At 41.9% G+C, this 13,367-nt stretch overlaps 1 protein-coding gene across 3 annotated transcripts in view; it reads left to right on the top strand.

Moving 5' to 3' along the window:
- Nucleotides 1-13,367, top strand: part of adamts18 (ADAM metallopeptidase with thrombospondin type 1 motif, 18) — a 54,048-nt gene that overhangs the window by 28,985 nt on the left and 11,696 nt on the right. For all 3 annotated transcript variants that reach the window (XM_057346313.1, XM_057346322.1, XM_057346331.1), the window contains 5 exons: nt 4,536-4,666; nt 4,788-4,911; nt 5,144-5,391; nt 10,437-10,557; nt 11,826-11,952. In XM_057346313.1, coding sequence (XP_057202296.1) covers nt 4,536-4,666; nt 4,788-4,911; nt 5,144-5,391; nt 10,437-10,557; nt 11,826-11,952 — 751 coding nt within the window. The remainder of the gene's footprint in view (nt 1-4,535; nt 4,667-4,787; nt 4,912-5,143; nt 5,392-10,436; nt 10,558-11,825; nt 11,953-13,367) is intronic.

Genomic DNA, 13,367 nt, shown 5'->3' on the forward strand with positions numbered 1-13,367 from the left:
AAATGAAGTTGTTCCAAATCTTTATGAATTTCTTTGTTCCGATTAACACCGAGAAAAATATTTGGACGAATGATTGTAACCAAACAGTTCTTGGCCACCATTGACTACCACAGTAGGAAAAATTTCTTGGTAAAAAAGATATTTTGAAGAATGTACACTCTAAAAAAATATATGCAATATAGCACTAAAAGTGGTTCTTGGCTCGTAATCTTAGGGAAACCACTTTTAGTGCTATATAGAACCATATTTTGGTGCTTCATTGGTTCTTCAGCTGTTCTTTGGGATGACTGAGGTACTATATATAACCACTGAAGAACCATACAAGGGCTAAATAAGAACCTCTGAAGGACCACTGAAGCACCAATATATGGTGCTATATAGCACTAAAGTTAAACCACAGACTTACTTTCCCCTTGGAAATCGCAGCGACTAAAAGCCACTAAACATCGTTCCCCTATGATTACGAACAAAGAACCACTTTTAGTGCTATATAGCACCATTTTTTTTAGAGTGTAGGAAAGCAAACAGTTCTGAGGCACTTTTGACTACCATTGAATTTTCTTTACTATGGTAGTCAATGGTGGCCAAGAACTGTTTGGTTATGAGCATTCTTCCAGATATCTTTCTCTGTTCATCAGAACAAAGAAACTTGGTCACACTTTATTTTAAGGTCCAATTCTCGGTATTAATAAACAATTAACTATGACTTTTGCCTCAGTAAACTCCTAATTTGTTGCTTATTAATAGTTAGTAAGGTAGTTGTTAGGTTTAGGTATTGGATAGGATTAGGGAAGTAGAATATGGTCATGTAGAACATTGTTAACACTTTAGTATAAGGACCAATTCTCACTATTAAGTTGCTTATTAGCATGCCTATTATTAGCATATTGGCTGTTTATAAGCACTTATAAAGCACATATTCTGCATGACCATATTCTATATCCCTAATCCTACCCAATACCTAAACCTAACAACTACCTTACTATTAATAAGCAACAACTTAAGAGTTAACTAAGCAAAAGTTGTAGTTAATAGTTTACTAAAAATAAAAAAATAAAATAAACAGCCAATATGCTAATAATAGGCATGCTAATAAGCAACTAGTTAATAGTGAGAATTGGTCCCCTACTGAAGTGTTACCAGAAACTTATATGGATTTGGAACAACTCGAGGGTGAGTAAATGATGACAGAATTTTTATTTTTGTGGGGGACTGTCCCTTTAACCCAGTTGATGGTATTTCAATGAAGTGTTTATATGCCGAAAGTATATGCATTTTGTGTAAAGTATCACTTTCTGGCTGTATATTGTTTGACACTTTTTTTTACTAAAGAGATACACGTGACCTCTGATATAGGTCTGTATTTTTTCCGCTGTGGGAGAGTTGGATACCGCTGCCCTTCCTGCATTCCAGCTTTATGGTCCCATTTGTAACAGTGTTTTAAGTTTTAGTGTAACATATGTTCTGTGGGTTTGTTTTCTACAGCACGATGTGCCTTGTAGTTACTGCCCGACGAACCACACACAACTTTCACATGCTCAGCAGTTGGCATTAGATAGTAAACATTTGCATTGTGTACACTAAGAGTAAATGATGCTTGATGGAAATCTTCAGTACTTTGTGTAATGATGACTCCCAGACTCCATGTGAAACCACAGCTAGTTATTATGATACAATAAATATAATGATAGACTTCACAAATGTGCCTTTAACAGACTGATATATTTCCTAAATTTGGTATAGAACTATATTGTGTTCATATCATAAGTAATATATGTTATATATATATATAAATCATATTCAGACTGTCAGATATGTGCTATTTAGTTCTAAGTTCAAACTACCTTAATGGGAATTATCTGTACTAGTGTGGGTTTATACATAAAAGACATTATAAATTAGGTCAAGGTGGGTTTGTTTTCTGTCACGAATTGGCAGAAGAACCCAAGCGCAGGCAGCAATGAAGGGGTTAACAGAATATTTATTTTACAAAAAAACACGCAAAACAAAAACCCACGAGGGGGTGTAAACAAGACAAGAAAATAATAGGGGTAAACAGGGATGAAAAACTAACTAAACACTAAACTAGAAACAATACTTGACATGAACTACACTCAAACACTTACTTAGACAGGACTGGGTTCTTGAAACAGAAAAACAGGATCACAGGAACACAGACAAGCACGATACACATACACGTATGTAATACACAGGCACAGGACAAAGAAACAAGAGGGTATATATAGGTAAGACAAACGAGGGATAACGACATGGGGCAGGTGTGGTTAATCAAACACTCAGGGAAGGATAACAAGGAAACGAGAGGAGCGGGGCCAATGACGAGACACTGGAGAGAACGCATATTATTGTCAAAAGAACAATAATATGTTTCTCTCCACACCAAACCAAAGACTGTCATGGCTCTGCTACAAAACATGACTAAATGAAGCAGAGCCATGACAGAAGCCCCCCCTTTAATGAGCACCCCAGGTGCTCACCAAGGGGTAGACGGACGAGACAGGGCAGACTGAGACAGTGACATGACAAGACAGAACAAGGAAAACAAAATCAGAGGCAAACAAGACAAGATAATCATGGGGTTGGGGTGACACAACAAGAATAACAAACATGGGAGGGGGGGTGGGGCAAAACAAGAGTTCATGGGGGGAACAAAAGAGTCCAAGGGGGGAACAGTTCTAGTCCCCGGCTGCGCTCGAGGGCGCGTAGTCCTAGGGGACTTAGGGGAAGTCCTGGGGGGAACAGTCTTTGCCCTGGGACTCCCAGGGACCGGCTGGAAGCCGGCTGGAACCGGCTGGACAGGGCTTGACGCGGCTGGAAGGCCGGCTGGACAGGGCTTGACGCCGGCTGGAAGGCCGGCTGGACAGGGCTTGACGCCGGCTGGAAGGCCGGCTGGACAGGGCTTGACGCCGGCTGGAAGGCCGGCTGGACAGGGCTTGACGCCGGCTGGAAGCCGGCTGACGGCTTGACGCCGGCTGGAAGCCGGTGGGACGGGCTGACGCCGGCTGGAAGCCGGCTGGACAGGGCTTGACGCCGGCTGGATCCCGGCTGGACGCCGGCTGGATCCCGGACTGGACGCCGGCTGGATCGCCGGACTGGACGCCGGCTGGATCGCCGGACTGGACGCCGGCTGGATCCCGGACTGGACGCGGCTGGATCACCGGACTGGACGCCGGCTGGATCACCGGACTGGACACCAGACTGGACACCGGACTGGAAGGAGCCTGCGCTGCCCGCCGCTGCCTCTTCTTCTTCAGCCGAGCCACCCGCCTGGAGGTCGGCTGAAGGAAGGATGTAGAAGGCATGGCTGGTTCCGGCTGGGACTCCTCGGAGGTGGACTCCCAGGATGCTCGCCTCCCCCGCTTGCCAACGAGGTGGATGGTGGAGAGGCTGCCGAGAGTGGGAAGGATGGAGTGGCGGTGCCCACAACCCCGATCTGCAGGGAACCACGCTCAGGAATCGTGACCAGCGGAGATGGGTAGCTGGTAATTGCTGAGGCCGTGGACTCCGATCGTTCCGCGGCGGACAGCCACACAGCGTCGAAGTCCAACGGTCTCAACGCCCTCATCTCCGCCCGCAAAAGTGGGTCCCTGAGACCGGAGTTAAATAGCACCGCGAGCTCCTCCTCCCCGAAGACGCCATTCTCGACGACGTCCAGGAACCTGTCCACGTACTCATCCATGCTCTCGTTCCCCTGGCGAAGTCCGCAGAGGAGGCGAGCTAGGTGGGACCGCCCGGTGCTCATGCTGCCTGCTGGGTTCAGTGATGGCTCGTGGATTCTGTCACGAATTGGCAGAAGAACCCAAGCGCAGGCAGCAGTGAAGGGGTTAACAGATAATATTTATTTTACAAAAAAACACGCAAAACAAAAACCCACGAGGGGGTGTAAACAAGACAAGAAAATAATAGGGGTAAACAGGGATGAAAAACTAACTAAACACTAAACTAGAAACAATACTTGACATGAACTACACTCAAACACTTACTTAGACAGGACTGGGTTCTTGAAACAGAAAAACAGGATCACAGGAACACAGACAAGCACGATACACTTACACGTATGTAATACACTGGCACAGGACAAAGAAACAAGAGGGTATATATAGGTAAGACAAACGAGGGATAACGACATGGGGCAGGTGTGGTTAATCAAACACTCAGGGAAGGATAACAAGGAAACGAGAGGAGCGGGGCCAATGACGAGACACTGGAGAGAACGCATATTATTGTCAAAAGAACAATAATATGTTTCTCTCCACACCAAACCAAAGACTTTGTCATGGCTCTGCTACAAAACATGACTAAATGAAGCAGAGCCATGACAGTTTTCCATTTGACATAAAAGTCCATATGCATTTCGCCTAATAAAAGGTTTATAAGCTCACGACTCCATATGTTCTCGTACATGAAAACTGCATTGGAGTGTGATGACACTACAGGTGCAAAGCTTCAGAAGATCTGACATATAATCTAATTGGAGCTATAAGATGTGATAACCCCATTCATTTCTTTTCTAGAAGAGGACATCTGCAAGCTGTACTGCATTGCTGAGGACTTTGATTTTTTCTTTGCTATGTCCAGCAAAGTCAAGGATGGGACGTCTTGCTCTGACTACAAAGGAGGGTTGTGCATTGATGGGATATGTGAGGTTTGTGAGGATATAAGGATATCAGTCATTTTTTGACACATTTACAACTGTTTAGGTATATTTGACAAGAAAATATGATTGTCAGATTGAGCATTTTATTTGTATCACTTTTGCTGTGTAGCCGGTTGGATGTGACCAAGTGTTGGGTTCAAAGGCCTCTCTGGATGCCTGTGGGGTGTGTAAAGGTGACAACTCTACCTGCAAGTTCTTCAATGGCCAGTACACCCTCCAACACAGAGCCAATGGTGGGCTTTTCACACTCATACATTCAGTACAGTTTTGTAGATATTGTTTCATATGTCTTATTTTAAAGAGAATAATAAACTTAGTTGCTCTTTTTGGTCAATTTCCATGAAAGCTGGAATGGCTTGTTTGCTATAATATGAAATTTATCATTTATCTTTGTAAAAATATACAGTATACTTATAAAAGTTTAACTATGCTTTTCTCATCCTATCACCCCCTTTTTCTTTTCAGAGTATTACCCTGTTGTGATAGTTCCTGCTGGAGCAAGGAGCATCAGGGTGCAGGAGATAGAGATCTCCACCAGCTACCTGGCTGTCCGTAGCCTGAAGCGAGGCACTTACTACCTTACGGGAGATTGGACGGTGGACTGGCCAGGCAGGTTCCAGTTCGCCGGCACCACTTTCAGCTACCAACGCTCTTTCAACCGGCCTGAGAGCCTCTACGCCGCCGGACCCACTAATGAGACCTTGTTCTTTGAAGTGAGTCACCCCCATCAAATTCCGACCTGACACCTGTTAGTGAATTAACCATGACAGGGCCTTGGCAAGAGCGCCGTGGCCGTTCGGTCAGATGAAAACAAAGCTGAGTGACAGTGGGTGGGTGGGCGAGAGAGATGAGAAACAAATGAGAGAAAGGGAGAGAGAGACAGAAGAGAAAGCACACAAATGAGTTTAATGGGCAGACTAACGCCTCTGTTTGGGATTAATTGCAGGCCAGAGCCGACATGGTCATTGCGACTTTAATCTCCGGTGTATAGAGATTGAAGATCAAACAGTGCGACGATGTGAATGGCAGTAAACTTTGAACTTTCTGCTCTGCATGCTATTGCTAATGGGCAGCATAGGGCACCTCTTATATGAAAGAAACGCACGCTGTAGGGTGATGATGAGTATAGCTACAGATGACCTTTGAGGTTAAGGCATACAAAGAACTCTTCATTTATTTGTATGAAGCTCTGAAGAGGCGAAAAGAATGGGAGATCATTACATTTCAAAAGAAAACTTTAAACTTGAACTCAGTAGAAAATGGGAAAAATGTTTAAAGTCCTATGCACTCTCTGGTCATATATGTGGCCTAATAAGCTCTTTTACATTACATGGATCAGGTTGCCTCATAGGGGAAAAATACACACCTTATCTCACTAGCTACTCTATTTTCAAACACTTTAGTTCATGCAATAAATTGGCCATTTCTGAATTGTGCATTTCTACAGTGGCTGTAGTAACTGAAAACAATTGCTTTTCTGTGATGCTACATTCACACACTGTATGGTGTCAACCCAAAACAATCATATTGGCCAGCATGACTTAAACAAACACAGAGGTCACCTTTTAGGCTGTTCAGAAATGGTAGGTGAATTATAGAAAGTTTTATGAAGTAATATGCTTGTTTTTGGAAAAAGAGGTCTGCTCTTTTAGTCTGTTGTAGACTCCATGGTCCTACAAGGTAGCTGTGAGTTTGAGTAGAGGAGTACAAAACTTTCACCACAATCTGTAACTACAATTTCAAACACAGTTACAGTATTTTATACAGATTTTACATTTTTATACAGATACATTTTTTCAGAAATGTCTATTGAAACCATCCTAATAATCCTAAAGATTACTCTGATAATAAATCATGCTAATTCCTTGTGGCTTAACTATGTTAAAGATCTGGGTCCTCGCTATGTTTAGTAAGTAAGTCTACAGTACTGTATATACTCTAATAATAATTGTCCAAATGTTTCATAGTCTCAAAATGTTATACTGTCTTGGCTACATTTCTTTTCATAAAGTACTAAGTCAAGTACAAGTCCTTGGGTGATATGATTTCTGGTACCTGTGCATGTCATTTCAGGTTTAAATTAGATGTGTTTGTCATCAACTCAGTCACCGTTGTGCATAGAAACCGATAACAATCTTATAGACAGTTGGTTTACACTTTTACAGGTAAAGCCCATGAAAATTGTGAGGAAATTGCAATAATCACTAAATATTCTTATAACTTGTAATCTATATTTTCTATAAATTTTCTTTTTCAAATCTACATCTTTCTATATGCATGTAAAGTTGCATTACAGCAATGCAAAACTGTGAAAAGCGCTATGGAAATAAAATTGAAATCAAGCGTAGCGTCAGTTCTGGCAGGTCACGTGAGTCCAGCTTGCATCAGCCTATCACATCAGGTGCAGCTAATCAACGTTAACCAATAGTCATATAATACATACTGGACTGCGTCCTATTTAAGTTGCCTTTCTTTGCTCCTTATCAGCTGCTTAATCGTGCCGCACTCAAAACCCATCCCCATCTCCTCCATATGTGCCTGTATCTGTCGGATCATTTTAATTTAATCCTGTTACGCATCATGAACTGTTCTGGTTCCCCAGGTGGAGGGACATGTATTTCTGCCATCCCGCTCTGTCCATGCAAGGCTGCATGGACAGGCAGAGAGTTTGCCCAGAACAGTTTCATTCCCCCAACCTTATATTTTGCTATTGTTTAAATATTTGAAGACAGTGGTCCTGACAGAATTGAATAATATGTAAGTGAAAGCATTGTTGGAGATGAATTATGTATTTAAAATCTTTTAAACATTATTTCCAGATTACTTTTTTTACAGCACCTCAAGCTGTAACACTTCTTCTGTTCACTTGGCCTTGATACTTTTGCAGTTTTCTTTATGCACATTGAACAAATGTTAGCCATCCATTATTTCACACACATTGATCTGCGGTGCACTCAGCCTTTGCATTACATTCATTCCGTGTTCCTCTTCAACATAAACCGGTCTTCCTGTGTTCGCTATGCTTTCCCTGGTGTGGGCGGTGAAAGCTGATGTCTGATTTGCAAATAAATTGGCATTAATCTCTCTAAGTATGCTCTGTAATTTTGAAAAGAAGAGGAGGGTAGACGGAGATTAAAAGATTAGGATTTCTGCAATTGAACTCAATAGATCAGAGAGGCTCGGAGTCCCGATTCGAGGGAAGCAGCTGGTCAATTAAGCTTGGCTGGATCTCTCCGTCTAGGCTGCTGTGGAAAATGGATACTTCAGCTTCGAGACCCTTACTGCTAAAAACGCTTAAGAAAATAAATGTGGAGGAATGCGAAGGTAAACTTTGACGTGATTCTAGAGGTTGTAATCAGCTCAACAAGCTGGACTGGAAGTCACTAGACCAGACATAACAGAAGAGTTCCCATCAACTTGATGTGGTTCTGTATGAAACACTAGAGTAGATTAATTTGGGTATTGACATTCTTGTGGCATGAGTCAATAGGGTCATGCCAGTCCAAAGTGATGGATTGGCGTTCTCTGCTCATTCTGTGGTGTGGAACCCATGCTACCATACATCAGTCTTGTCAAACTTTCATTCAATCTTGTTTCTTCATAACAGGAGGTCCTGCTACCCTTCCAGCCAGGACACAGATGGATTTTTGTGTAGTAACTCTATACTTAGAGTGCATGATAATAAACCTGTATACTTGTGTCATTATTGTGCCTGTCCCTGTTCAGAGTTCAGTAATTGCCCCAGATTTTCCATCATTACTCAGATTGGTGAGAGTAGAGGATAGTAAGAAGCCATCTAAAGAGACCAAAGTTGGTTTAGAAGCACACATACAACATACTTGTGTTTGCAGTATTTGAATGTGGATAATTCTTATGTTTAACATTTTGATTCGTGTTGCATATGTTAAGGCTGAAATTTTAGCCTTACTATATCAGAGCGCTCAGGCATGGTGCAATGAACTCATGCGGGTGTTGACCCTGAATCAGATGAGGTAGAGTTTTTGTGTGTGTTGTGTCCATAGAAAGATGGCTAGTGGATCACAGATGGAGTGGAGACCTCCTCCTGAGACCTATTCTGGAATAGTAACTCCATGTTCATTGCCAGCTATAAATTTGGATCAGTGTTGAACAGGCTAGCGTGCAGGGTCCTGTGGACATCTTCCAGGGTGATAGATTTTGTCTGGACACAGGGGAAGTGTGCCAAGATACTTCATAAAAGGTATCTTGCCACTGTCTCTAACCATACTTTTTACATTTATTTTTATGTTTGACTTTCTACAGCATTATTGTGGTTCACACTGTTATGATCGTCTGGATTTTTTTCACCTGTAACTTTCTGGACTTTAAAAAAATCTCACATTCACTACTCTCTAGGTCTCCGTCCTTATAGTGAAAAAACTAAACTGATCCCATGTTTGGCTAGGGAAGTTATGTGGCACAGTCTGTTAAAGCCCAGCTAAAGTATTTTTTTGTGATTTACATAATATCATTCTATATGTAAAGAACATTCTGTGAAATTACAACATTAAGGCAATGTCAACGATTGAAATCATGGTGAAATTAATGGTTGAAATCAAACTTTGCTTATCTCATAATTAGATTTTGGGACTAACCTGAGTTTTACAGACTGGGTCCCATATTAGTTGGATTTGGCTAACTGGATAATCTGTCGAAGCATTGTGGTTGGCTGAGTATTTTTGATTTAAGAATCTGCCCACATCAGCAAAAACTAGCCACATTACTGTTGAAAATTAACAACCTGAGTCCCAATGACATGGGTAATTCAGTTTGTACCTAATCCACTGCTTCATTTCACAGTATAGGATAGGAGAACCGTATAAAACAAACTGCAGTTGTCTTCGGAAATAATTAAAAATGTCAACATTTATATTGCATGTTTACATAAAAAACAATTAGAAACATTGCAAATGTCTTGCATAAATGACCCCCTACTCAACAGAAATGTCTGCTTTGCAAACATCATATTTAAACATACGGCTGAAACTCTCCAGTGAGTGTAATGACCCTCAGGATTTAAACCTTGTTTAGTTGACAGTGGTTTCAGCTCAAGCATAACTGTCCCTGTGCTTTCTACATATAGTTTGGTGGTTTACCAGTTCCAGTGAATTTGGTGTCATTGCATTTTCTTTGGTACAAATAGTCTGAGGAAAATCCCCATGTGGCAAAGCCAAAGTTAAAACAAAGGTCCTCTTCTTTTAGGAAGACTTTTCCACTCCATCAAAATCATCCTCAGGCAATCCTCAGTTGCCCTGGGCACAGTTTTAGTGTAAAGCTTCTTGATCTTCCTCTGTGGTCTAGTCTTAGAAATATCACAATAAAATCTTTTCCAGACACTAAATTAAAGTACAGTGTACAGCTCGACTCAACATAAATAATCAATAATGCAAACACAAATAAATACTGTAAAACCAAGATGCAAAATGTGAACCGGATTTAAACAAACCCACAACTTCCATTCCAACAAACCCACAACTTGTTCCATTTTACAAACTGTAAAAGTACTTCAGTTCAAACACATACACAATCTAATTCAAACATCCTTTCAGAGCACTGGTCACTAACTTTGCATTGTGCTGTCCATCTGTCAATCCCAACAGAGCTACAGCCACAAAACAGCCACAAATGCTCTGGCACCCTCTCATTCAGCGAGTGGTAGACCCATTGTTTTGACCCATGGCTCCGCTGTCTGTCTCTTTTCCCCTGACCTGCTCATTTGATGTTCTTTCTTCCTCCACAGATTCTTCTTCAAGGCAAAAATCCTGGTGTGTCCTGGGAGTACACACTACCCCACCCAGAGAAGAAGCACAACTACACCTGGTCTGTGGTACGCTCGGACTGCTCTGCGCCCTGTGCTGGGGGTGAGTGTGTTTTTCTGCCTACACAGCATATGTAAATGATTGCATTTGCACGTGGAATCAAGTGTGCGTTTCCTTCAGTTAGAAGAAAGACATAGAATTTGTGCTTGTGTGATAAGGAATAATGTTTCTTGTATGACAAGTGTTTGTCCAGACCGATCAAAAGCACCTTTGTGAGCAGTAGAGGAAGACAAAAGTTTCAACTTCCTCCAGACCTCCGCTAATGTCCACCCAACCTTTTTCACTCATCTCTGTATATGCGTCTGTGTGGTTGTGGCTCCTCCATTCACAGTCAGTTGTCTGAGTGTTGGTGGCAGGCAGACAGCACTATGACATCCCCGGAGCACAGATCTCTATCTGAGCTCTCACACGGTTTCATTCATGTTTTTCTTTGGAGCGGACCTCTGGGCCGCCCCTCCTGGCCTCTCACACTGACAGAGGCCAGACTTTGTTTGCCACAACAGAAGCCAAACTACAGTACTGCCATTCATCCTGAGCTCCTATAATCCCCCCTTAACACACCGTGTGTGCTGCAAGCTTTCCCTTTTAAAACACTGTATGCTTTAGCTTATCAAATGGGAAAGATGTATGTTAGGTGGGTCATTTTGGAAGAGATGCAACATGCGAAAAGAAAGTGGATGTAATTTTTTTGTCTTTTTATACAATAGTAAGTTTCAGTTTTTAAATCTGTTTTGACACGCACTGATCCAGAAGTGTTAATATTTAATAAAACAGCACTGATGCATCTCACTTAGCGTTTGTGGTGACACAATGTCAGTATTTGCTTTGGTCGTTGATGCACTACGGTTGTATTATCATTGTTTGGAAATGTCACCCCAAAATGAAAATTCTGTAATAATTTACTCACCCTCAGGTTGTTCCAAACATTTATACATTTCTTTGTTCTGCTGAACACAAAGGAAGATATTTGGAAGAATGTCAGTAACCAAACAGTTCTCATCCCCCATTTACTGCCATATAGGGAAAATATGGGAGTCAATGGGCCATGAGATCTGTTTGTTTACTGACATTCTTTGTTCTGCTAAACACAAAAGAAGATATTTGGAAGAAATTATACAAGTTTGGCACAATCTGAGGGTAAGTAAATTACAGAATTTTCATTTTTAGGTGAACTATCCCTTTAACATTGTCTTAGAGCTATTGTATAAAAGCAGTTTTACCCTTGTCGCGGTCTTGCTACACTTGTACCTATGGCCACATCAGTATTAAACAGCATTCTTGCTCATGTCATTTCTCCTTCTAACTCTCAGGTCGGGTCTCGATGAAAGCCATTTGTCTGCAGGATCAGCACACACAGGTCAACGCTTCACTCTGCAACCCCCAGACCAGACCTGTGATGGGCTCCCACCTGTGTAACACACAGCCCTGCCCTGCCTAGTAAGAATCTCTGTCTGTCAAGAACTTGCTTTCTATTTCTACTGGCGGGTATAGTGCCATGGTATGGTTGTCTGAAATCAGCTGTGGTGGTTTCTGTGTGGGCAGAGTTCAACATAAAGCTCCTGGGAGTCACAATCTAAGGTTCTTCTCTAAAGAAAACAGGATTAACATAGCCTCCAGACAAGGACTGACTGCTTCCTCACTGGCCAGACTCTAGCTCCAAGCCACAGCCTGGCACAAGCACACACTCACAGTCTCTTAGGTTATACAAACGTATACCCACATACATATACACACACTTCTGTTAAAGTGATAGATTACCCAAAAATGAAAATTCACGTAGTTTCAAACTAGGGATGCACCGATATGTAAATTTTGGCCGATAACGATAACCGATAATTCTTTAACATTGGAATTATGTCACGAAACTCGAGAAGACAGAACCCAAATGCAGGCAGGTGAAGGGTTAACGAAGGTCTTTAATAAAAAGACGAAAGTACAAACAAAAGCCCACAATGGGAGTAAAAGCGAACTCAAAACAGAAACTTAAAACAAACACTTCCCTCGATAGGGGACGGTTAATAGAGTCCAAAACCAACAAAGGGAAGTCACAGAGTGCAGCTGGCTAGGACCAGCCAGGGCAAGGAAAATACGGGAACAGGGTCATCACACAGGTGCCCGAGACGAACATGAAATGTGACCCGAACCAGCAACATGACAGAGAACAGGGGCACTAAATAGGGGGACACTAACGAGGGAAGTTAACAAGGGGCAGGTGAGGAGAATCAAACACTAACGGGAAGATTACACGGGGCAGGTGAGGGGAATGAAACACTAATGGGACAATGACGGGGAAACAAGGGGGCGGGGCCAAAGCACGAGACAAGGAGACACGTGGTGCAATGTCATAACAAACAGCCACGTGTCTCCAAGACATAACACACAAGACATGGTACTGTCATGACCCTGTCCACAAAACTAGGAATTTCAAGTCAAGAAGGACAGGATCATGACAGAAGCCGATAACCGATATATTGGCCAATATACAGTATCTAAATATTAATATAAAATTTCCTAAGACTGAAAAAAAGGCAAAATGTGGACAACTGCTTTTATTTGAAACATAACTATTAGTTCTCTTTTTTTCCCTGAAAAGCATGTACCGAGCCTACTTTTTTTTATTAAATAAACAAATTATAGATGTTCTTCCAGAGCAGCCCAGAAAAATGTTCTTAATAGCCACATGTCTAACAGGTCTCAAGACAGAAAGCATTCAGACAGCAGTCTGATTCAAACAATATGCATTTGTTCCTATAATTTACACATTCATACTCTACCTACATCAATAATGTTTCGCTAATAGCAGTAAGCGAATGATCACCACGAAAGATAGTACTGTAATGTAGTTTAACTGT

The sequence above is a fragment of the Triplophysa rosa genome, linkage group LG1, assembly GCF_024868665.1.
Source record: "Triplophysa rosa linkage group LG1, Trosa_1v2, whole genome shotgun sequence".
NCBI lineage: Eukaryota > Metazoa > Chordata > Actinopteri > Cypriniformes > Nemacheilidae > Triplophysa > Triplophysa rosa.